The sequence below is a fragment of the Tachypleus tridentatus genome, chromosome 6 (genome assembly GCF_004210375.1).
Source record: "Tachypleus tridentatus isolate NWPU-2018 chromosome 6, ASM421037v1, whole genome shotgun sequence".
Classification (NCBI taxonomy): Eukaryota; Metazoa; Arthropoda; class Merostomata; order Xiphosura; family Limulidae; genus Tachypleus; species Tachypleus tridentatus.
In genome coordinates, this window is record NC_134830.1 from 28,584,299 (window position 1) to 28,611,648 (window position 27,350).

At 34.9% G+C, this 27,350-nt stretch overlaps 1 protein-coding gene and 1 long non-coding RNA gene across 4 annotated transcripts in view; one reads left to right on the forward strand and one right to left on the reverse strand.

The window, feature by feature from the left end:
• The window catches only part of LOC143252152 (uncharacterized), a 51,392-nt gene extending 26,897 nt beyond the window's left edge, over positions 1-24,495 (reverse strand). The window contains exon 1 of one of the 2 annotated variants that reach the window (XR_013028861.1): positions 24,348-24,495. This is a non-coding gene — a long non-coding RNA (uncharacterized LOC143252152). Of the gene's footprint in view, positions 1-3,699; positions 4,033-24,347 lie in introns of those variants that run through there. The other variant, XR_013028860.1, reaches the window with a different exon arrangement.
• LOC143252149 (uncharacterized) overlaps positions 1-27,350 on the forward strand; it is a 148,949-nt gene that overhangs the window by 104,600 nt on the left and 16,999 nt on the right. The window contains exons 2-3 of one of the 2 annotated variants that reach the window (XM_076503846.1): positions 19,970-20,074; positions 24,939-25,078. In XM_076503846.1, coding sequence (XP_076359961.1) covers positions 25,072-25,078 — 7 coding nt within the window. In that variant the 5' untranslated portion in view covers positions 19,970-20,074; positions 24,939-25,071. Of the gene's footprint in view, positions 1-19,969; positions 20,075-24,602; positions 25,079-27,350 lie in introns of those variants that run through there. The other variant, XM_076503845.1, reaches the window with a different exon arrangement.

A 27,350-nucleotide genomic window follows, 5' to 3' on the forward strand; every position in this document is an offset into this window, starting at 1 on the left:
AAAAAAAAAGACATTAACCAAATGATTTAAGATTTTATTTAGTTATTATTTTATGCTTTCGTAATGCCGTGACAAGATTCTGGGTGGGAAGTCAGGTGATTAAAGCACTCGAGTCCTAATCCTAGGGTCGCGGGTTCGAATCCTCGTCACACCAAATATGCTCACCCTTTCAGCCGTGGGAGCATTAAAATGTTACGGTCAACCCAACTTTTCATTGGTAAAAGAGTAGCCCAAGAGTTGGTGGTGGTGGTGACTAGCTACCTTCCCTCTTGTCTTACATTGCTAAATTAGGGACGGCTAACGCAGATAGCCCTCGTGTAGCTGTGGGCGAAATTCAAACCAAACTGAGTAGATAAAATAACAAAAGCCGACAGAAGGACAAAAAATGTATCCGGCAAGAGAGCAAAAAACATCTAATAGTTAGAGAAACAAAAATGTAAAGAAGAGAGAAAGCGAAAGATAACAAGGCAGACATTCAGATGTGAAATAGACAGATGTAAAATACAACGTTATAACAATTGGTTAAAAAAATTAAAGAGTGGAAGAAGATAAAAAAATGAAATAGAATAAAAATATAAAAAGAGAACAATGTATTTAAGGCGTGGAAGGATGTTGATGATAGGATATATAGATATCAGTTAGACAGAAAGTCAATACTCATGAGCAGAAAAAATTTGATTATAAGCGTTATTAGTATGGTGGAAGAACAAAATATAATTTTCAGATTTAACTTGTTTGTTTAGAATTTTAGTTCACAGCTATGCAGAATCTTCGCGCCAAACATGCTCGCCCTTTCAGCCGTAGGGGCGTTATAATGTTACAGTCAATCCCACTATTCGTTGGTAAAAGAGTAGCCCAAGAGTTGGCGGTGGGTGATGACTAGTTGCCTTCCCTCTAGTCTTACACTGCTAAATTAGGGACGGCTAGCACAGATAGCCCTCGAGTATCTTTGTGCGAAATTCAAAAAACAAACAAACAAACAGCTATGCAGAAGCAATCTGCGCTAGACGTCCCTAGAGGGAAGAGAGTTAATGAACAGCACCTACCGCCAACTTTTAAAATGTTTTGTCTGGCTGAAGAATTTGACAGTCACTCTTATAACACATCCTCGATCCCAAAGCGCAGTCTACGATTTTGCGGCATGGGGACACAAACTTGTCTTTCAGATTCACAGTCCACGTCGCGCTCGGATATTGAAGAAAAAAATTATAGAAAGGACAGAGGGATAGGTAGTGAGCCATAATATGCATGAGGAAAAATAAGTAGTTAAAGAAAATTTCAAAAACAGAAAGTTGGAAAGTGATAGATGAATGGTAAGAAATAATTGGTTTGGTTTGTTTTGATTGTTTTTTTGAATTTCCCGTAAAGTAACAGGAGAACTATCTGCGCTAGCCGTCTCTAATTTAGCAGTGTAAGACAAGAGGGAAGGCAACTAGTCACCACCCACCGCCAACTCTTGGGCTACTCTTTTACTAACGAATAGTGGGATTAACCGTAACCTTATAATGCTCCCACGGCTGAAAGGGTGAGCATGTTTGGTGTGAAGGGGATTCGAAACTGCGACCCTAGAATTACGAGTCGAGTGCCTTAACCACCTGGCCATGCCGGGGCCTGATGAGAAAGAAAGCAGAGGAACGAGGAAATAGAAAAGTATGGTAAATCTTGTGAAAGAAAAACAGGTAAAGAGAAATTTATCAATCGTGATAAGAAAAATATCTATAAAATGGCTTCGAATGGTAAATAAGACTGCATGGTATCAGATAAATATGATATCTTACCCTAATATCCGAAAAACGAACGCTAATGTACTTACAATAAGGTTAACATTGCCTGAAGTACCGTTAGAAAGATAATATTTCTGATTCTCGAAAAATAAAAAAAAACTGTAGCCGTTAACCTCTCTGGTGACACATTGAGGTAACCTACGAAAGGATAGGCTTGCACTGTATAACCAACATAGTATTGTGTCGTAGTTGTCTGATTCGTTTGGCATTGAGTGTGTTTTCTTACAGCAAAGCCACATCGGGCTATCTGCTGAGCCCACCGAGGGGAATCGAACCCCTGATTTTAGCGTTGTAAATCCGAAGACATACCGCTGTATTAGCGGGGGGGAGCACATTCGGCATTGATCAGGATTCAATAATTGTCATCATTTATATCGTACGAATGTCATTATGAAACTAAGGAGTCATTTCATGCAAACTCACCCAGAAAAAAGAATTTTTCCCCATTATGAAACTAAGGAGTCATTTCATGCCAACTCACCCAGAAAAAAGAATTTTTCCCCATTATGAAACTAAGGAGTCATTTCATGCCAACTCACCCAGAAAAAAGAATTTTTCCCCATTATGAAACTAAGGAGTCATTTCATGCCAACTCACCCAGAAAAAAGAATTTTTCCCCATTATGAAACTAAGAGTCATTTCATGCAAACTCACCCAGAAAAAGAATTTTTCCCCATTATGAAACTAAGGAGTCATTTCATGCCAACTCACCCAGAAAAAAGAATTTTTCCCCATTATGAAACTAAGGAGTCATTTCATGCAAACTCACCCAGAAAAAAGAATTTTTCCCAATTCATGTCATAGAAAAAAATTCAAGTAAAACCTTCATTTTGATTCAGTCAGCCATGCAAAATCCTAAAGCTGTACTGTATGGCTTAATAAATCAAAATGAAGTTTTGAGTTGTTTTCAGGGAACTCTAAGATACAAACTGGAAAGCCCCAGGTGGTGAGTTGACATGGAATGACCCAAATGGCAGTCGCTAAAACGGTCCAAAAATAGGTTTGCTCAGATGCAAATACGAAATAATTGATGCACTGGTTCAAAGAAAGTGACAGTGATTTCAGCCACTTTTTGGGCCGGCTAACTATAGGACTTCAATACAAATTAGATTAATCTGAATATCACATCAATCAATGGAAACATATCAACTGTGAACCAGTTGCAGACTGTATATTTCTGTAGATAGGTTACAACTGAACAAAACAACTTTTGAAACCTTCCCGACTGTAATCAAAAAAGAAAGATATAGAGGTAAGAGCAAAGAAAAAAAAATGGTGTAAGAAACGTAAGAAGGAATCGTTTCTCTATCGTGTGTTTCTCAGGTCTAGGGTCCACTGATGTCTTTTTGCAAAATCAGTAGGTGACGAGTAATACAATCCATTAATTTACCTTGTATCAACAAAAGTATATGGATTTCGAATAGGTTATGTATTTACAACAGCAAAAATCTTAACATAAAATTGAATATTTAACGACGTCTCATGTCAGGTAATGTACTTTGAAGATTAAGGCGTTGCCAGATGGAGGACAGCCATATACCAGCACTCTGTCTGAATCTTTTAGAATATTTACGAGATTAACTATCACTTTTATGACGCACCCACAACTGAAAGTTCGACGTACATTTAAAAGCGTCAAATTTTAAACGTTGGCCCTTTTGATACGCAACGCGACATACAATCTGTTGTTGTTGTTTTGAATTAAGCACAAAGCTACACAATAGGCTATCTGCGCTCTGCCCATTAAGGGTATCGAAACCCGGTTTTCAGCATTGTAAGTCCGCAGACATACCGCTGAGCCACTAGGGGGGGCATACTATCTGTCAGGTCCGCTTAGTCCAGTTATAACAAGGCGTAATTAAATCCTAAAAATAATATTCATCACATTACCTTGATATTGAAACATAATACTTACGTTAACAACGTGGAGTATACTGAACGTACGATACGAAAGAAATACCCTCAGCACATTTCAGCATATCTCTTGTTTTAATGAGCAAAACACTTTGGGCAATTATGCTAGTTCGATGCTTACGAACGTATCAGATAAAAAAAACAGCTTAAAAATTAGCACGTGAAATATCACAATTTTCTAAAATCCAGTAGATCTGACAGGAAATGTGATTTTGATAATAGAACTGATGCAGGTTTTCTCCGCGTTTAAAGTTTCTAATGTAGGAAGTTCTCGGCTATATTTCGTCAACCATCATCAAAGTAACGACGGAAAGAAACCTGAAAACTGTTAACAAAGGAACCGGAAATTCGCTGTGTTAAACGTTTTCAATGTGAAGAATTCCTGCGTTTTTTTTCTCTTATTAAGCTTAATATAATACAAAATGTAATTTAGTGTTTAAAGTAGGAGACGCTCCATTAGTTAATTATGCTTTATACGAGATATAAAATTCTGCGCCCACTCCTCAGAAGGAAAAAAAAAACCAACAAAAATCTAATCTTCTCTTGCCTTCAAAGATGCAAATTCGAGCCCCTTATTGGTCGGTTCGTGCCCACTCCTCAGAAGAAAAAACAACAACAAAAATCTTTTCTTCTCTTGCCTTCAAAGATGCAAATTCGAGCCCCTTATTGGTCGGTTCGTGCCCACTCCTCAGAAGGAAAAAACAACAACAAAAATCTTTTCTTCTCTTGCCTTCAAAGATGCAAATTCGAGCCCCTTATTGGTCGGTTCGCGCTCACTCCTCAGAAAGAAAAAAAAACAAAATATATAATTTTCTCTTGCCTTCAAAGATGCAAATTCGAGCCCCTTATTGGTCGGTTCGCGCCCCCTACGGGTCAGCGTTTTATGTGGACACACCGCTCGCGCTGTCCTTGGTGCGGCCCAGTTTAAAGTGCTTGGTATCTTATCAAATCTTGCATTAAAATGCTGGATCATTCTCGTAAGTGTCATAAAAGCGCTTGATATGAAAAGTCTGACGTAAGATGTAATAACTATTCGATGAAAGTTGTTCATCGAAAAAATTCTTGTACTGAGTTGCTTGCTTTTCGGTAATCACTCGGTCGGTCCTTAAATTTCAATACCTGTCAATGATTACGAACAGTATGTAAAATGTGTAAGCCGATCCTGCTCTTTAGGTCAATATTAAAATACATTTCCGAGCTCCAATCTAGATCTTAGTGATAACAAAACAGTCTCCTTATGTTTCAGGCATGCAAGTGAAAGCTCGGACTTTAACACCTAATTTAAAAGTCGGTGTTCTCGTGTAGATTTTTACCGTCCATTTAACACAAAGTATTGAATCGTTTAATCAGAAGGAGTCCACAGCACGCTATGAGGCTGCACGCGCTTCCGCCTAGAAATGATTGGTCCGTGACGTCGCACGTGGCGGCACGTGGCAGCCGCACGCGCGTCCCAGGTCATCATAGTCGGCAGCCATGCTTGATCGAACGAAGACTAATTATTTACCATACTATTACACGGTATCCATCATAGGGCGAGTAACGGCACTACCTGTCACGTCTGCCTTTGTCTGGTTTGAAGAACAATAGAAAGTCAAATATGCGGGCGGTGGACTGCGGCTTTAACTGTTAACCTCCCAACAGAGAACGCCATGTGTGAAGCGGTGTTCTGATCTGAAGAAGAGGTTCCTGATATGGTTTGGAAGCTTTCGACTTGCAGCTATAAAACAATATAATCACAAGTAGAATTCAGATTTCGTGTTTGGATAACAGTCATCCAGCTGTGATCTAACTCTATTCGTTATCATAATAAAATAAGGGGCTTCTCTGTTACTGGGCTAAACAGATGATTAAAAAAAAACTTCAAAAAGAAATCCTCTTGACAATAACGTTTTATATCGTTTGTTCTAAGCTTCCTGTATTAAATTAGATTTCAAGCTAATATGTAGTTTCAACATGCACTGAGATATGACAGACATTTCATGTTCACTTTAAAACATAAATATTTTGCTGTTGTAAGAAGCTATATTATCTCAGAAATATTCACCTCACCCAAAATTTGTATATCTTTAGCCATGAAAAATAATTAGATGGAGAAAACTAGTTTTATTTATTCATTGAATTTCGCACAACGTTACTCGAGGGTTAATTTAAAAGGGATATATACCATCAATCGCCGACTCTTAAGCTATAATTTTTACTAAAGACAAGTGGAGATGACATCACATCTTAGTGCGAGCAAGTTTTGTAACAAGAATCGAATCAGTGATCCTCAGATTGCGAGTTGAGCGACCCTATAACCAGGCTATGCTAGAATGGAAAGTAATCATTCTCATAACTCTCGAAATGAAAAAAGTAAAGACTTCTTTCTTAATACACCGCCAGAGGACGTTAAATTAAAATAATAAAACTCAGATTTCTTGTTGCACTTGTGATGGGTTTGTTTGTTTCAAGCGAAGGAAAAGTTACGAAATGAACTATCTGCGGATAATTGAACACTGGGTTCATTGGGGTTTTAAGCCCTCATAATGTGGATCTTGAAATGAGAACGATAAATTGTGCAATAGATGCAGAATGAAACAAATGTTTGGAGATAATAACTCTTAAATTAAAAAACAAAACAAAAACCAGTCGATACGTGAAATCCCGCTAAAAAGGCGCTAAAACTAAGTACGAATAATAAGACAGTCGAGGACGAAGTAACATCTACATAAAACTATTGACGATGGTTAGAACTCTTGAGCTGAAGAAGTTAATACGTGCACTGTTAAAACACGATTATTGAACGTTAGAAATCAATAAAAATTAGTGTTAGAGCCTTAACAGGCTGTGAGCTGACAAAATAGTAGCTAATGATTTAGTTGAAGAAGTTAATAGTTGAAACACGAGAATAGAACGATAAAAATCAATAAAAAATTAAAGGGTTCGAGCTTTAACAGGCTGTGAGCTGATAAAATAGTAGCCAATGGATAACTCTTGACCTAAAATATAATGTTATGATGCCTAATATACAGAAAATGTTACGAAAATCCCTAATCTCGTTAATAGCTGTAAGATATAAATATCCACCTGAATACTCCTGATACAACACATTGCTGTTTTTAAGTGCTACTTACAATGCAAATTACTTTTTCCATTTCAGCAGTGTACTTGATGTTATATATCTATGTAAGTATAATGGTATTATTCGCTGTATGTCGATGTAACTTCGTAAGATGTGGATGGATCTTCACAAAACTGGTATGGAGGCAAATTGGATCCATAGGGATATTCATACAAAGTTTTGCGTTTTGTGGTTTCTGTGAGCATTTTTACGTGTGTTTTACCATTACTTCGTTCCCTGTTGATGTATATTCACCAAATTTGGCACGAAGGTTCGTTGGGTCTATGCAGAGATTTGTGCAAACTTGCGGTTTCACAGTTTTTATAGGCGATTTTTAGTTTTCACGATTAAATGTAAGGAAGGCATTTTTTCTTGTACAAAGATAACCTTTCATTAATCATAAATTTCAGTAACCTGTCCAGGAAAGGATACTCCAGCTGGTATATCGTATGGTAAAAAGGACATTTTCTAAGACAATATGAAAGCACAATGAAAAATTAAGATGCTATAAGGGGTAACACTTCAAACGTCTAGCAGTCCGCCTTCCTCAATGGCCCAGCTAAGAAATAGGTTTTGATAGCCGTGGCGTGTACAACTCTGGTACTACATTGAGTATCATTGTGCTTAAGAACAAACAAATAATTACTAGTCATATAAACATTGACATGTATTACATAGACAAGAATTTTGACAAAAAAGCGCAAAATGTAGAACTGACGTAGAACAGCTTACCATGAATTTTGTATGTGGTCAGTAAAGGCTAACGAGTGTAGACTACCTGAAAATATACGCTGAATTCATCATAAATCACACACTTATAGAAAATAAAACCACCTTAGAATGAACAAGCCGAGAGGCTTAACTATTTGGAAGCAATTTGATTGCATGACCAACAAATCTTAATAACTAGTAATAACAATGCATGAGTAACAAATCAGTAATGCATTGTAATAACAATGCCTGAACAAAAAATCGTCAATATCTAGTAATAACAATACAGAAACAACGAATCATCAATTGTCTCGTAATAATAATGCTTGAACAACAAATCATCAATTGTCTATTAATAACAATGCATAAGTAACAAATTAATAATGCCTAGGAATAACAATGCACGACCAACGAATCAACAATTGTCTAGTAATAATAATGCTTGAACAACAAATCGTCAATATCTAGTAATAACAATACAGAAACAACAAACCATCTCTCGTCTAGTACTAACAATGCATAAGTAACAAATTAATAATGCCTAGGAATAACAATGCACGACCAACAAATCGTCAATTGCCTAGTAATAACAATGCATGAACAACAAATCATCAATATCTAGTTATAACAACACAGGAACAACAAACCATCATTCGTCTCGTAATAACAATGCATAAGTAACAAATTAATAATGCCTAGGAATAACAATGCACGACAACGAATCATCAATTACTAGTAATAACAATGCATGAACAACAAATCGTCAATCGTCTAGTGATAACAATGCATGAGTAACAAATCAGTAATGCCTAGTAATAACAATGCATGACCAACGAATCATCAATTGTCTAGTAATAACAATACAGGAACAACAAACCATCAATCGTCTAGTAATAACAATGCATGAGTAACAAATAAGTAATGCCTAGTAATAACAATGCACAACCAACGAAACATCAATCGTCTGGTAATAATAATGTTTGAACAACAAATCGTCAATATCTAGTAATAACAATATAGGAACAACAAATCGTCGATATCTAGTAATAACAATACAGGAACAACAAACCATCATTCGTCTAGTAATAACAGTGCATAAGTAATAAATTAATAATGCCTAGGAATAACAATGCACAACCAACAAATCGTCAGTTGCCTAGTAATAACAATGCATGAGTAACAAATCATCAATATCTAGTAATAACAATACAGAAACAACGAATCATCAATTGTCTCGTAATAATAATGCTTGAACAACAAATCATCAATTGTCTATTAATAACAATGCATAAGTAACAAATTAATAATGCCTAGGAATAACAATGCACGACCAACGAATCAACAATTGTCTAGTAATAATAATGCTTGAACAACAAATCGTCAATATCTAGTAATAACAATACAGAAACAACAAACCATCTTTCGTCTAGTACTAACAATGCATAAGTAACAAATTAATAATGCCTAGGGATAACAATGCACGACCAACGAATCAACAATTGTCTAGTAATAATAATGCTTGAACAACAAATCGTCAATATCTAGTAATAACAATACAGAAACAACAAACCATCTTTCGTCTAGTACTAACAATGCATAAGTGACAAATTAATAATGCCTAGGAATAACAATGCACGACCAACGAATCAACAATTGTCTAGTAATAATAATGCTTGAACAACAAATCGTCAATATCTAGTAATAACAATACAGAAACAACAAACCATCTTTCGTCTAGTACTAACAATGCATGAGTAACAAATTAATAATGCCTAGGAATAACAATGCACGACCAACGAATCAACAATTGTCTAGTAATAATAATGCTTGAACAACAAATCGTCAATATCTAGTAATAACAATACAGAAACAACAAACCATCTTTCGTCTAGTACTAACAATGCATAAGTAACAAATTAATAATGTCTAGGAATAACAATGCACGACCAACAAATCGTCAATTGCCTAGTAATAACAATGCATGAACAACAAATCATCAATATCTAGTTATAACAACACAGGAACAACAAACCATCATTCGTCTCGTAATAACAATGCATAAGTAACAAATTAATAATGCCTAGGAATAACAACGCACGACAACGAATCATCAATTACTAGTAATAACAATGCATGAACAACAAATCGTCAATCGTCTAGTGATAACAATGCATGAGTAACAAATCAGTAATGCCTAGTAATAACAATGCATGACCAACGAATCATCAATTGTCTAGTAATAATAATGCCTGAACAACAAATCATCAATTGGCTATTAATAACAATACAGGAACAACAAACCATCAATCGTCTAGTAATAACAATGCATGAGTAACAAATAAGTAATGCCTAGTAATAACAATGCACAACCAACGAAACATCAATCGTCTGGTAATAATAATGTTTGAACAACAAATCGTCAATATCTAGTAATAACAATATAGGAACAACAAATCATCAATATCTAGTAATAACAATACAGGAACAAAAAACCATCAATCGTCTAGTAATAACAATGCATAACTAACAAATTAATAATGCCTAGAAATAACAATGCACAACCAACAAATCGTCAGTTGCCTAGTAAGAACAATGCATGAGTAACAAATCATCAATATCTAGTAATAACAATACAGAAACAACAAACCATCTTTCGTCTAGTACTAACAATGCATAAGTAACAAATTAATAATGCCTAGGAATAACAATGCACGACCAACGAATCAACAATTGTCTAGTAATAATAATGCTTGAACAACAAATCGTCAATATCTAGTAATAACAATACAGAAACAACAAACCATCTTTCGTCTAGTACTAACAATGCATAAGTGACAAATTAATAATGCCTAGGAATAACAATGCACGACCAACGAATCAACAATTGTCTAGTAATAATAATGCTTGAACAACAAATCGTCAATATCTAGTAATAACAATACAGAAACAACAAACCATCTTTCGTCTAGTACTAACAATGCATGAGTAACAAATTAATAATGCCTAGGAATAACAATGCACGACCAACGAATCAACAATTGTCTAGTAATAATAATGCTTGAACAACAAATCGTCAATATCTAGTAATAACAATACAGAAACAACAAACCATCTTTCGTCTAGTACTAACAATGCATGAGTAACAAATTAATAATGCCTAGGAATAACAATGCACGACCAACGAATCAACAATTGTCTAGTAATAATAATGCTTGAACAACAAATCGTCAATATCTAGTAATAACAATACAGAAACAACAAACCATCTTTCGTCTAGTACTAACAATGCATAAGTAACAAATTAATAATGCCTAGGAATAACAATGCACGACCAACGAATCAACAATTGTCTAGTAATAATAATGCTTGAACAACAAATCGTCAATATCTAGTAATAACAATACAGAAACAAGAAACCATCTTTCGTCTAGTACTAACAATGCATAAGTAACAAATTAATAATGTCTAGGAATAACAATGCACGACCAACAAATCGTCAATTGCCTAGTAATAACAATGCATGAACAACAAATCATCAATATCTAGTTATAACAACACAGGAACAACAAACCATCATTCGTCTCGTAATAACAATGCATAAGTAACAAATTAATAATGCCTAGGAATAACAATGCACGACAACGAATCATCAATTACTAGTAATAACAATGCATGAACAACAAATCGTCAATCGTCTAGTGATAACAATGCATGAGTAACAAATCAGTAATGCCTAGTAATAACAATGCATGACCAACGAATCATCAATTGTCTAGTAATAATAATGCCTGAACAACAAATCATCAATTGGCTATTAATAACAATACAGGAACAACAAACCATCAATCGTCTAGTAATAACAATGCATGAGTAACAAATAAGTAATGCCTAGTAATAACAATGCACAACCAACGAAACATCAATCGTCTGGTAATAATAATGTTTGAACAACAAATCGTCAATATCTAGTAATAACAATATAGGAACAACAAATCGTCGATATCTAGTAATAACAATACAGGAACAACAAACCATCATTCGTCTAGTAATAACAATGCATAAGTAATAAATTAATAATGCCTAGGAATAACAATGCACAACCAACAAATCGTCAGTTGCCTAGTAATAACAATGCATGAGTAACAAATCATCAATATCTAGTAATAACAATACAGGAACAAAAAACCATCAATCGTCTAGTAATAACAATGCATAACTAACAAATTAATAATGCCTAGAAATAACAATGCACAACCAACAAATCGTCAGTTGCCTAGTAAGAACAATGCATGAGTAACAAATCATCAATATCTAGTAATAACAATACAGGAACAAAAAACCATCAATCGTCTAGTAATAACAATGCATAAGTAACAAATTAATAATGCCTAGGAATAACAATGTACGACAACGAATCATCAATTACCTAGTAATAACAATGCTTGAACAACAAATCATCAATTGCCTATTAATAACAATACAGGAACAACAAACCATAAATCGTCTAGTAATAACAATGCCTTAATAACAAATTAATAATGTCTAGCAATAACAATGCACGACCAAAAAATCATCAATCGTCTAGTAATAGTAATGCCTGAACAACAAATCGTCACTATGTAGTAATAACAATATAGGAACAACAAACCATCATTCGTCTAGTAATAACAATGCATAAGTAACAAATTAATAATGCCTAGTAATAACAATGCACAAACAAACCATTAAAGTCTAGCGCTTTTACTACATTACCAACAAACAGTCTGTACTTAAAAATATCAACCTACGGCCAACACATCCTAAGTGACAAACAACATCACTGCACAACTAAACGAACCTCAACTTTTAGCAACATCACTGCAAGTCTAACATACACAATGTTTAGTAATATTTGTTCATAACCAACAAACTCTCAATGTTTATTACAGGCAACCTAGCGATCTTAACATTTTATACAAAATGTTAGAGACCGAAACGTACTGTTTGTGCACTGTGATTGTTACTTCACTCTCAATGTTCTTGTGGCAATAAACTGAGTGTTTAATCCATGATAACTTTAAATACTTTTCGTGGCAAAAGAACATAAAATCGTCCTACATTCGTATGTAGGAGACTTTCCACTTTATTTCTCACCTATTCAATTTGGAGAATTTATTTTATTTTGAATAGTAAACAAATGTAAAGAATTTACTATATTATCTCTTTGGTATCTTGTACTTTCGTACAATGTCAGCTATATACTTTCAATAATATACGTGTTTAATTTGAGGCTTACATAAATTTAATTACAAACATTTCATATCACGATTAACGTTATGGAAGAATAAACAAGACATTACATCGGTTGCCATAATTAATTTTAAATAAGAAAGTTTCTGTTTCTGTCCATTCCACACCGTTGCGAATAACAAAGAACTTTGTTAAAATAAATAAATATATAATATCCACATCCGTCGAATTATCTATTCGAGAACGACAATGGTTCATAAGAATAGAAAACAAATGTAAATTGCCTATTACCATACACTGTTTGTCATTTAGGCATAGCATTAATGTACAATTTGTGGGCTCCCGTCTGTCTGTTTACACTTTTTTCTTTCCTTTTTTAAGTTTCTGAACGTACAGTTCCAGGTTTGGATCGTAAGGCTGGCAGCAGTTTATCTGTGTTACATAGAATCGAACGTCGGCGTAACTGTCTGAACATGATGTAACTTTTAAACTGCGTAAAAGACGCATTCGTCAGACTTAAAATTTGAAATCACATATATGTAGTTTTTCTATTTATGGAGATGTCATAGTTTCCGGGTGGACCATTAGAAGGTTTAATACCTTATGCGTAACTATTAACTGAATAAACTATTAAAAAATAACGAAGTAATGGTGTATTGTTGGACTACCATTTATTTACGCGATTGACAGTGAATCATTTTCACAGATAATAATTCAGTATATGGTTACATTTGAAAGTGATCATAACTCTTAAAGTCTAACTGAATCAACTTGTTTGGTAAGAGGAAATGCTCAGAAAAGAGGATAGGCTCTCTGGTATTGATACAATCTTTGTATTTATGGGACTATTCCTAATTAATTAATGGACGACATTACGAAACATCCTGTTCCACTTCTCGAACAGTTTTCTCTTACATCGCGCGTACGTCAAGAAGCGTCGATAAACACTGCATCCAAAGAACTTTCAGAAATTTATTGGATTTAGATCACACCTTCCTGCTGGTCAATCCATAACCTATATGGTTCCTTACTCAAAATAGTTCATCAAAACCCTGGGGATATGACACTGGACATTATTTTGCATCAGTACAAAGTTAACATCGTATAACTGGTTCCATTAATATCCCAATAATTTGTTTGTTTGCTTTGGAATTTCGCACAAAGCTACTCGAGGGCTATCTGTGCTAGCCGTCCCTAATTTAGCAGTGTAAGACTAGAGGGAAGGCAGCTAGTCATCACCACCCACCGCTAACTCTAACATCCCAATAAATCGTCGAACATTGAATCCACTCGGAACCAGTAAATATCCGTTGATCCGCTCTTTTCGACACGCCCCTCCTTCCTGCATCTGCATCATTAAATCACAACCAATACCGTATTTTTTAATCATGTGTGCATATTGTTCCCTTTTGTCTTTCAAGACGTGAGCCGCCAACTGTTGGTGCAGAAATAAATCTTTAATTCACCTACGAATGGACAGGCGTCTAGAAGTGTTGTTGTCAAAAGCCCAAATGCCGTATGTGATTCTGTGCAGTCAACTACCGGACTGAATCAGATTTCCAGACGTTATTTAAGACAAACCCTACAGTCTATCACTTATCATTCATTATCACTTTACATATTATTCTGATTTCAATACTGGGTCTATTCGAAATGGAGCGGCAAGTCTTAACAGCTACATATATAATAATCATTAAGTTGACCTTCCACAACCTTGTCCAGCCTACCTATTCTACTAACCAGTTGTCTCAGATTGTTTCACACAACCTTCTTCTTACAAACTTGGGCACAACAAAATTAGCAAGGAATAGTTCTTTTCGGCTTCCGGCATTTGAAGAGATCTGTACAACCAATAGTTCCGTCGGATACAATTGGCTTAGCAACAGGAGGTTTTGCTTGCTTTTGTTTTAATTTTGCACAAAGCTACACGAGGGCTATCTGCGCTATCCGTCCCATATTTAACAAAATAAAACTAGTGAGAAGGCAGCTAGTCAGCACCACCCACCGCCAACTCCTGAGCTACTCTTTTACCATCAAATTGTGGGTTTGACCGTCACATAACAACACTCCCACGGCTGAAAGAGAGAACATGTTTGGTGTGAAGGGGATTCGATCCCGTAACCCTCGGATTACCAGTCGAGCGCCTTTAACCACCTTACCATGCTGGACCTACCACACAGGAAACATACTATTAACTAATGAATGGCACTGCATAAGTTGTAAAAGTATTTTAGGTGTAATATTACAGGATTAATTAAATACATTAGATTATTTAATATTGTTAATTTTCAATATTTATATTACACTCATAACTTTATAAGGAAAATGCAACTTCACAAAATCATCAAGCAAAATCTATCGAATATATACAGCCTAGCGAATATCGGGAACGTTAACAACGTTTTAAAACATTAGCGTCCTCTAAGTATCGAATATGCCAGTGTGTGAGACGACCCTGGATTTTGTGAGCACATTAACTACATTTCTTTGAGGTTTGATATATAGAACGACCTCTATTGTCAAGCATGTCTAGAATGTTACTTTTGTTAAGAAATTCGTAGACGTTTCTTTTAAAATGTATTAACCTGAGCTTTTAGTAATCAATACAACCACAGATGTGGATTATTCATACTCTTCAAACTCTAAAGACAGGTCAATAAGAGATAATTTAACTGACAAACATGTAACAAACAACTTTACAAAGTTTTCATCATTGTTGAAATATATTTCTGGTATAAAAAAATACTAAACCTTAAGATATAGTGACCTAATGTAAAATATTTTTACAAAATTAATGCACGTTACAGGAATTTACTTTTTGATATAATATTATCAATATGACAGATGAGATCAATACTTTTCAAATCAGATATTTCTTGAGTAATTGTAACTAATTATGATATCAAAATATTTATTCAAAAAAACAAGCAAAACGTAAAGTTCTTTAACATGTTATTAACCAGAAAGTTCTCACTGGAACTCTATTTTTTAAACTTGTGTGGAAAACGAGGGTAAAATCAGACATTGTTTTAAGAGTAAAATGAATCGTCTTATACTTCGACAAGTACGATATATGATTTTTTTAAAAATCAATTTGGATAGAAATGTACATGAATCATATAGCTCTGTGTTTTCAAAATTAGTTTAACGTAATCGGTTTCATCAACAAATAAGACACAGTGGTTTCTTTCAAAATAAATAGGGCCTGGCATGGTCAGGTGATTAAGACACTCTACTCGTAATGTGAGGGGGTCAAATTCCGGTCGCACCAAACATGCTCGCTGTTTCAGCCGTGGGGCGTTATAATGTGATGATCAATCCCACTATTCATTGGTAAAAGAGTATCCAAAGAGTTGGCGGTAAGTGGTGATGACTAGCTGCCTTCCCTCTAGTCTTACATTGCTAAATTAGGGACGGGTAGCGCAGATAGTCCTCGATTACCTTGCGCGAAATTCAAAACAAATCGATCAAAATAAATACCTTCAACAAATGATTCTATATATTAATACAACGACATCTTTAGTTCTGCCCAATCTTTAGTACTCTATTGTTTAGTTCAAGTGAATCATTTTCATAGATAATAATTCAGTATATGGTTACATTTGAAAGTGATCATAATTCTTAAGGTCTAACTCAATCAACTTGTATGGTAAGAGGAAATGCTCAGAAAAGAGGATAGGCTCTCTGGTATTGATACAATCTTTGTATTTATGGGACTATTCTTAATTAATTAATGGACGACATTACGAAACATCCTGTTCCACTTCTCGAACAGTTTTCTCTTACATCGCGCGTACGTCAAGAAGCGTCGATAAACACTGCATCCAAAGAACTTTCAGAAATTTATTGGATTTAGATCACACCTTCCTGCTGGTCAATCCATAACCTATATGGTTCCTTACTCAAAATAGTTCATCAAAACCCTGGGGATATGACACTGGACATTATTTTGCATCAGTACAAAGTTAACATCGTATAACTGGTTCCATTAACATCCCAATTTGTGTGTAACCAAGCATAGACCTATTGAACCTCCACACTAAAATAGGTGAAGATCCATGTTAACCCTGCGAAATAAATACATGGACATACAACAGACAACAAACAGTACTATTATATTTACATAGATACTTAAATTGGAATAATGTTCACTACACAAAATATGATACCATACGCTTTGATGAAACGGAATTGTTGTCAATACATTTATTGTTTTTAACTACTTAGAGGTTTATATATTTATCCTAGAATTACTGGGTTTCATAAGTTAATTTTTATGCATTAAGTTACTTATTTTTATATGACGTTGATTGTTGCAGGATCTTTTGATTCATTCAACCAATCAAATAAGATATTAGTGCAAATAATCCCACTAGTTACTTCTGAGGTTTCCTGTATTTTTCATATGAAAAATATGCCCTCTGGTGGTTCGCGAAACGTTTAAAGGTTTGTAGCACTAAACATAGGGTTTCGAAATCCGCACTGGACACAGCACATACGACCCATTATCTCGCGTTGTGCTTAAGAACAAATAAACAAAAATCTTAGAAAATTAGAAAATTTCACACTTTTTGTTCTTTAGGCTAGGTGTTGTAATAGACAAAAACCTAACACTACTCGGTATGATGAATATGTGGGCTCCATATACTGGCAATTTGTAAACGAGTCAATAATTTGAGAGTTAGCGTAGTTTTAGTCAAACATGTAATAAACATTGCTGTTGGATACAGGTGTTTGAGATACTATTTTTTTGTAACCTGTTCTTTTCAAAATCTCTTATTCTGACGTCCTCATTTCTACCAAAGCATCACGATGCTACATTTTCCCACGGTTTCAACACTAGCTACGGATGCAAAACTTCAAACGAACCACCTGAAGCGCGTGCACAGTACCAGTGTGCACGCGACAGGTACATAGAAACCGCTGGGAAAAGTACTAGTATATGATATGAACGTGCATTGGTAATCACTACGGTATGTTACTTGCCATCTGGAGGAGAATATGAACAAACTTTAGTTTTAATGGGTTTATTTTAATATTTGGGAACTTACGGACATGGTGCTAGTCTTCACTTCAACACACTGTACAAATCTCGTGTTTAAATAAACAACAAAGTGCAGTATCTACATAATATATATATATAAACATTTGTAAGAACGAAAGGTGTAATAATTTAATTTAAAACACTTCATTAAGTAGTATTAAAACGTGTTGTTCTTAGATATGACGTAGAAAACAGTCTTGGTTTCCTTTAGTTCTGTACTTTAGCAGATAGTCCAACTGACCAAGATTTCTAAGCATTGTGTTATGGAACGTGCAGCGCGTGTTCTGATCCATTGAAATAACTGCGTCCAAGAAAAGTTGGCTTGTTTTATACAGCATAAAAACTACACAGTAGGCTATCCGGGTTCTTGTTCATTTGTGTTATAAGTCCCTTAACTTAACTCTGACCTACCAAGGAATCTAAGTTCAAGCAATAATCAATGTTAGAGCATTAAGCTCAAACATAACAATAAATGTTAAGGTAAATAAAACTTTATAAACTGATCTCAGTGAAGGTAGATATAGTTTTGAACACTAACAATATCTCTGAAGACTAATTTAACTAACTCATAGAATTAAATGAAAAACAACATATTTTTCTTTGGGATTATGAAAGTTTCACTTTGTATCCAATCATGCCCTTTACTGTCCATAATTGCAAAGACGTAAAATACGTGTAACCAAAGCTTTGGGTTTGACCAAAACCTTTCATTAAATATGAACTTTCTTTAAAATATTTGCTTTAATCATTCTAAACATGTTTGGATTTCAGACTTGTTTTAAATATTTTATTACTTTATGTGACTAAAATAGTTTATGTATTGCAAATTTGCTTTAAATGTTTTCACATTTTAAATAGTGGTAGAGCGAATTGTTTGGAGTTAAATTTAGGAAAAACTGTTTTAATAAAGCCTAACTATGAAACAGTTTTGTAGATTTTCTCACGTATCGTTCGCTATATTTATGACAAACTAACCTCAGAAACACTGTAGCCCTTTAAGGAAGAACTAACGCTTAGTGTACTTAGAGGCATTCCTTGTTCTAAGCGGCTTATATGTTTCTGGGCAGTGTGGGTGGAATTCATTTCTTTTATATGAGTTTACTGGTGTATTGTCGCCATTCTACAACAATCTAACGGAGTGTCGTCAGGAAGTAGCAGTTTAAATTGATTGTTATCCGCATTCCAAAATGTTACCTCACGAGTTACTTAACAATGAATGGGTAGTAAGGCTTTAGGTCGTAGTATAGTAAACTTAGCAACTGCGTTTTCTAACAAATAATAGATCTACTATAAAGTCAAAGTGTGTATATATATATATATATTATTTCTTTAATCTTAATGGACTATACATTACAATCAATGTGGACACATGGTTCATAAATGTATCCTTTCACAAAACGGCGTAAATGAATGTTTTGTGGGCGTTAGGTTTGATTAGTTTTTTGGCATGTGTTACTCTTGAAAAACATACAGTACAGTTGGCATTTATTATTTCACTTTTTATTTGATAAAATAATTTCTTTGTTTAAGAGGTTAGTGCAGGAATTTTCTCTGACTTTTATAGAGTCAAATTTTTACTTGGTAATTCATACCTTTATATGAATCAAATCTTTAGTTGGTAATTCATACCTTTATGGGAATAAAATCTTTAGTTAGTAATTCATACCTTTATGTGAATAAAATCTTTAGTTGGTAATTCATACCTTTATATGAATCAAATCTTTAGTTGGTAATTCATACCTTTATATGAATCAAATCTTTAGTTGGTAATTCATACCTTTATATGAATCAAATCTTTAGTTGGTAATTCATACCTTTATATAACTCAAATTTTTAGTTGGTAATTCATACCTTTATATGAATCAAATCTTTAGTTGGTAATTCACGTCTTTATATGAATCAAATCTTTAGTTGGTAATTCACGCCTTTATATGAATCAAATATTTAGTTGGTAACTCACGTCTTTATATGAATCAAATCTTTAGTTGGTAATTCATACCTTTATGTGAATCAAATCTTTAGTTGGTAATTCATCCCTAATCAATAATGTTTTACATTAAGACAATTTTAATCATTTCTTAACTCTCTGGTTTCCATTGTCTACGTAAGAGACAAAACTAATTTATTTTTTATTTCTGTTAGTATTATATTAGTTTGCAAAATAGTCAAAATAATGTCTTGATTTAGACGAACATCCTGAGGAAGAAGTTTTTACGCAAGTTTTTCAACCTGTTAATCGGGCATTCTTAGAGAAAGACATCACTTGGATCCAATAATTCTGAACATTACCAGGTAGGTCTCTCATATTTGAATTTTATTTTTACTAACGATGATCATTGTCTGTAAACAATGATTCTGTTTCAAATCGTAAAAAAAAGAAAAAAATCAGAGGGAGAAAAAAACAAATAGTCCTCGTGTAGCTTTGCTCGAAATTCAAAACAAACCACAATGACAGCAAATGTGTATGCTAATGTTTGTTATGTAAGAGGTCTTCCTTATTTCTCATTTAAACTGCTATCAAAAGTGATATTTTTAATGTGGTCAAGTGTTTATTGTGTCGTTGTTGGCTTTTTTTTTTTTGTGAGCGATTGGCTAGCAGCAAGCTTAGATTCAAGATAATTGCAGAGTTGTAGGGTGTTGAGAATTATCGCGCACCAGCTACAGATGGTGTCCCAACATATCCTGAATTACAGGCACGCAGGTGGATCTGAGATAACGCATGTAAACAAGTAGCGTGGGAGCGTCTCGTTGAACAAACACAGCACACTGACTTCAACCTGCGGTGTAACACTTTTACAGTATTTATTTCCACACCTGACGTTTAAGCCGCAATAAAGAATAATCCGAAAGAAAAAAAACAAACCACAAACTCCAATCCCAAAACAATGATCCTATATCCTTAATGTTTCAGTAAAGTCCGGTTCGAGTTCCTATCTAAGAAAGCCACGTGCAAAGCGTGCGCCTTGTTCTCACGATGGTTCAGCCGTCGAGATATTCCAGTATCTACAGTTACATACCCACAGTAATGGTGATTGATAAAAACAATAAGTCTTGGTGATCGAGAGTTCAGTTTGTCTACCTATCAATCGATTGATCAATTACTCTATCTGACGTTATATTTTATAACAGTGCGTTGAGCATTAGAAGTGTCAGGCTCGAATGCATAATTGTGTTTCTGCAAACAAAGTAGATAAGGTACAGAAATGGGAAGTTTTCGCGATTTGTACAAAACGAAATTCAATGTGTTTTTATGTAAATGGTAGCAGCTTAAAACATATTAACAACGTATTTACGGGTACAGCCAAGATAATGAAGGTTCGAGTGAAATATTTGGATTAGGAATAAAAATTGATCATTCAGAAAAAACTGTTATAATGACTTTATTCCGCAATCCATTTTTCTAGAAGCCGAAAATAATAAACGTTTAACTCCGTAAAACAACACTGGAATTAAAACGAAAACGAAGTACCACAGATCTGGAATCGTGATGGGGTTGGATCAGTAAAGAGGATACTTTGCAGAAGTCCAACTATCTGTGCTGACACTAGTCCTAAGATATTTCAGAAGAGGATACGACCCGATATGGCCGGGTGGTTAGTGCGCTCGACTCGTAATCTGGGGTCGCGGGTTCGAATCCCCGTCGCACCAAACATACTTGCCCTTTCACCCGTGAAGGCTTTATAAAGTTTCGATTAATCCCACTATTCGTTGGTAAAAGAGTAACACAAGAGTTGGCGGTGGGTGGTGATGACTAGCTCCTTTCCCTCTAGTCTTACAGTGCTAAATTAGGGACGGCTAACTGTCGTGTAGTTTTGCGCGACAATTCAAAACAAACAAACAAGAAAATAACAGATTACGACGACGTCACATACAGAGGTGGTAACTGCGTCGAAAAAACGAACTAAATTCATTCTACAAGGCCGACGGAAGGAATATGGTTGAAGTCCTACCACATCTTAGGGTAGTGATCACGTGGTTTAAAAACTCTATTGATCAACACAGTGGAAACTACTTTTATGTAACTATTCATAAGCACTTGATGGCCCTACCAGCAAAATGTAATTTCCTCTAGGGTTGCTCTCGTGGCACGTGTAATGTGTAGTATTATTTTCATTAAATAAATAAATAAATTATTAACCTCACAAAATTGTTCTATCTATATTAAAGGGTAAAGATTATAAAAGAACAAATGTACCAAAGGTGTGCATATATATATATATACGTTTGTTATAAAAAGCTGAGATTGAATATTTAAGGGCGTTTTCTGAGTGTAGCTATTCGGCAGAAATTATCGCCAGCTAGAACGTCGGGTAAGTTTACCGATTTATAACGCTAAAATTAAGGATTCAATTCCTTTCGGTGAACACAGCAGATAGCCCGATGTGTCTTTGTTATAAGAAAAAAAACATAATCGGTAGAAAGTTTATCCTTTCTTTTTTGTTTCGTTTACATTCACTAAACTACACAAGAGTAATACGCGTCGCTAATTTTGAACTGAGAACACTAAAGGGATTGTTTGTTTGTTTTATATTTCGCGAAAAGCTACACGAGGCAGCTGGTCATCACCATCCACCGCCAACAATTGGGCTACTCTTTTACCAACGAATAGTGGGATTTACCGTCACATTATAACGTCCCACGGTTTAAATGGCTAGCATGTTTGGTGTGATGGGGATTCGAACCCGTGACTCTCGGATTATGAGTGAAGTGCCTCGTCCATTTGGCCATGCCGGGCCACACCGAAGGAAAGTCAGCTTGTCAACAGTACTCATCACCAGGTCTGTAATCGAAAAGAGGAATTTGACTGTCACCCTTATGATGCACTCACAGTCCATTATGAGGGAAACGATTTTCTTTCTTGCGACACCAAACGCCCACCCCGAACATGTGCATATGTATTTAAATTTTATTTTCAAACCTAGAAATTGTGAACACTAAATGTGAACATATGATATTCATATGTTGAAGCATATATTGAACTAACTGATATACTTGAGTTATATTTAAAGACAAATAACGGTAAGAGTTTTGCAAAGTCTAAATACTTGAAGCCTAATAAGGTAACTTATTTTAATTTCACATTGGCTAAAACATTATAATAATTAATTTGATAATTAATTTATTGATCTTTGATATCCTACTGAATGATTAGTTGAATTTTATAGTCAAAATCGCTGGAAGTTCGCATGATATTTTATACGGGACTGTAACCATAGGTCTTCTAGTTGAGGAGAGTACGTTTATTTTGACTGTAATCAAATTTTAGGCGATGGGTTCCAGACATCTTATTCCTCCTAAAATCTTTATTATTTTTTTTTCTTATCGAACAATAGCGACTAACCGAAAATCAATACCAATAACAAAGTTTGGTTTATACTGAATAATTAAATCTCTTTAAGAGCCATTTCTCCTGAGACAGTTTAGATTTAAAATCAATTGAAAGTTACCTTCGTGAACGAAAGTTACGTACATTCCGATAGACTCCGCCAGCTTCAAATGGAGTTTGAATTAATGTTAAATTAATGTTGAAAAGAGCATTTGACGATTCCTTTATCTTGTATAATGGATAAAGCAAGATAATAAATTAATTTATGGCCGGGAGTGGCCTAGTGGTTTTCGTGTTCGGACTATAACTCTGAGGTTGAAACGTGATCTCTACTTTGTGCTGCACGTGCGCTGTGGGAATGACGGCTCAATTCAATTATTCTTATAGGTAATAACTGCTCAAGAGTTGGCGGTGGGTGCTATTGAACAGCTGCCTTCTTTCTAATTTGTCAACTCAAGTTCAATAACTGTTAAATACAGGTAACCCTTTATGCGTCTTCTACACAAAAACTCTGAAGCAAACAAAAACAACATCATTCGAAATACTGTAAGAAATATAAAAACAGTTGTGATGATTGATATATACGTATGTAGCTATTAGAAGCCACGAAGTTGTCATTTAAATTGCTCAGTGAATGAAGCTGTAAACAGAGATTAGTTGATATTACAAAAGTTGACCTATAAATAGACTTCATTTGCACAAACTATTGGTTTGTACTGAGTAACATATTTTTAAATGCCAGTCATGTATGTATTTTACTTGTTGTGCGTAATAATTTTTGAAACATCTTACACAAAAAGACTTCTTAAAGCGACACCCACAATGACCTATCTGTTAGAGTTGCAGAGGTTTATTATTATGATTTTATGTGTGTATAAATACCTTGCATATACACTTTAATGCATATTTCTCCTGATCACTAGTTGCGTTCTCAGTAAGTCTAATCGTAAACGAAACTGTGCATATTCGCCTACGAACGTTTCTACTCGGTAACGAAGACGAACAGTTGATTTGTTTAATATTTATTATGTGCAGGTTTAAGTTAAACCTTTCAGCATTAACAGATATGCAACTATGCTCTTTTTATATTGATTAAAACCGATAAAAATAATAATAAAAACAATTATTGGTTGGCAGTTCCGAAGAAAGGAAAATTTCCCTATTGTTTGAGTCAGTTATATCTTATTTTTTATTCATTGTTAATAACAACTGCGCTTTTGTCTCTTAAAACTTATTTACTTGAGTCCATTGTAACGACCATCCTAGCTATCGATGTTACTATAGCAACCGTAAAGGCTATCCCAGGTGTCACTATGAGTCCACTAAGAGTTTACCAAGCGGTGCCACTGGTTGTGAGTCCTCCCTTAGCATACACTTTTAGTCTTGTAATCTTTCACTAGGAAAAACGAAAACGAGGCCACGTGAGAGTGCGGTAGGCCCGAGGCACGAGATAACGGGACAAGTATAAAACTGTGCACGCGACTGGGGGTTTAAAGATTGGTAGCGTTTTTGCGAGAGTCATTCATTTGTTTAGGGTTGTCTGGTACGAACATTCTCCGTCCGAAAATGTGCCTTGAGTTTCACGAACCAAAACGAATAATAGAATATTAATTTAATTTCATACACTCTACCACATCGGGTTAAGTTGGCAACAATATAGATTAATCCAAGTGTTTCTTGTATAACAAATCCTTATTTCTTGAAGAGTATAGAATATTTACTCTTATTTTTACAATAACATAAATTAATAAAACAGAACAATAATAATAAGTTGCCTGTTAAAATGCCGCGGTCCTTTCTTGTGAAAAATAAGCGATCCGGCTTTATTAGAAAAGAAAACCTGACTACACAGTCTTTTCCGCAATTTGGAATTCGCACCATTTCTTGTCCAAGTGGACGTATTCTGGAAGCTGTCGAGGATAAGTATCATACTCCAGGAAAGTTCCAGATATCTCCTGACGCTATGTTCGGTAAGTTTCTATATATATATATATATGCTTAAGTTTATATTAATTAAAAGAGTCAGTGAATAATAGTATAATAACCAACGTGAATGCAACAGAGGTGATACACCTCTTTGTCAATTTTGTAGAGTATTCTTTATTTAAAATTTTCTTACCTTTGTATCATGGTGTTAAAAGTGCACGAGAATACATGTCGATCTTTTAAGTGTGATCGTCTGAGGATGAAGTCAGTATACAGCCACTCGATTCAAAATACATCATTTTGTTAAACCGTATTTGAGAGCTTGGTGGCTAGGGCACTCGACCCGCAATCTGTTGATTGCGGGACTGTAACCTGTCACGGAATATGCTCTCTCTTGCATCCGTGGGGGCGTTGAAATGTTATTATCAATTCTACTATTCTATTAGAGGAACTTAAGAGTTGGCAGTGGGTTTACTAACCACCTTCCCTCTAGACTCTCACTTAAAAATTAGGGACATCTTACGCATCTTGAATAATTACCCGCGAAGTTCAAAGAAAAAAAAAAAAAGAAGCGGGTTTGAAATACATGTTTTACCGATTTGGCCCGGCATGGCCAAGCGCGTAAGACGTGCGACTCGTAATCCGAGGGTCGCGGGTTCGCGCCCGCGTCGCGCTAAACATGCTCGCCCTCCCAGCCGTGGGGGCGTATAATGTGACGGTCAATCCCACTTTTCGTTGGTAAAAGAGTAGCCCAAGAGTTGGCGGTGGGTGGTGATGACTAGCTGCCTTCCCTCTAGTCTTACACTGCTAAATTAGGGACGGCTAGCACAGATAGCCCTCGAGTAGCTTTGTGGGAAATTCCAAACAAACAAATAATTTACCGATTTTTTGTCTACTTGAAGTTAAACACCGTGTGTGTGTATATATATATATTATTTCTATTTTCCAACTCTTTTTCTTGAATCTCAAAAATTGTTGTTGCGAATTACTAATATACAGCCGATTCTCATACGTTTTTCAATCTATATTGTTAAAGGTTCATTTTAAACGAGTAATACAAGTGATTATATTATTTGTCAGCAATTCGTACTTTTAAAAAAAAAAATGAAACTATCGTAATTTAAATAATGTATAGAGGTCACTGTAGTTCTCAGTTGTTGTAACGTAATTTTACAATACGTTTTTTAAATGTTACTGCTAATTTTTAAAAGTTGTAATTACATAGTCTTTCTTATATCATTTTCTTCTTGTCTTATTTAATTTCTTATAAATAATAATAACGTGATTTATAAAAAATAAATATTTGTAATATTCATTTTTTATAAGATGAAAACATATTGGAAGTTGAAACTTTAGAACTAGGCGAATGTTGGTTTTTTTTTCATTATGTACTAGGGCTTAGGTTTGATTGGTTTTGAATTTCGCGCAAAGCTACACAAGGGCTATCTGCGCTAGCCGTTCCTAATTTAGCAGTGTAAGACTAGAGGGAAGGCAATTAGTTATCACCACCCACCGCTAACTCTTGGGCTACTCCTTTACCAACAAATAGTGGGATTGACTGTCACATTATAATGCTCCCTGGCTGAAAGGGCGAGCATGTTGATGTCACAGGGATTCGAACCCGCGACCCTCAGATTACGAGTAGAATGTCTTAACCACCTGGCCATGCCGGGCCAGAACTTGGGATATAAGTATATATATATTTTCCTTTTAATTTTTATTTTTTTTTTAGGAAAATATATATTTTCCTAAAAAGTATTACTGTTAATAAACTATACTTTGAAAAATGTGAAACATATAAGAATAACAATACAAATACCATTTATATCATATGGTTCATTATCCATCTAGTTTCTTTGTGATTTAATAAAAAGAACCAAAAGAAAATACACTAGCGGAGGAACTAGGGTATAAGAGCTGTCAGCCCCCGAAGTCTAAGCCTGGTGAGGGCATGTTAATGCTATTTAATAACTTTAGGCTAGCATGCATTGTATATGTATGTGTTACAATGTATATTTTGGAATAACTTCATTTGAAGCCTATACATGCCACATTTTCTGGAGATATACCCCTGATTTTCCTACCTGTACCACAGATATCACGTGCACGACAGCAAGCACTCTTATTTTTTCTTTCAGTATTATAAAGGACTAGAAGGTATCACTTGTGCTTATGTCAATTCTGGTAGAACTTGTTCAAAGTACTACAGACCTTACAATTTCATGAGCAAAGAAAACAACATCCACTTTTATATGGATAGATCACAGGTGTGGTTTACTCACGGTCCAGTTTTATTTATGTGTTAGGCCTAATCAC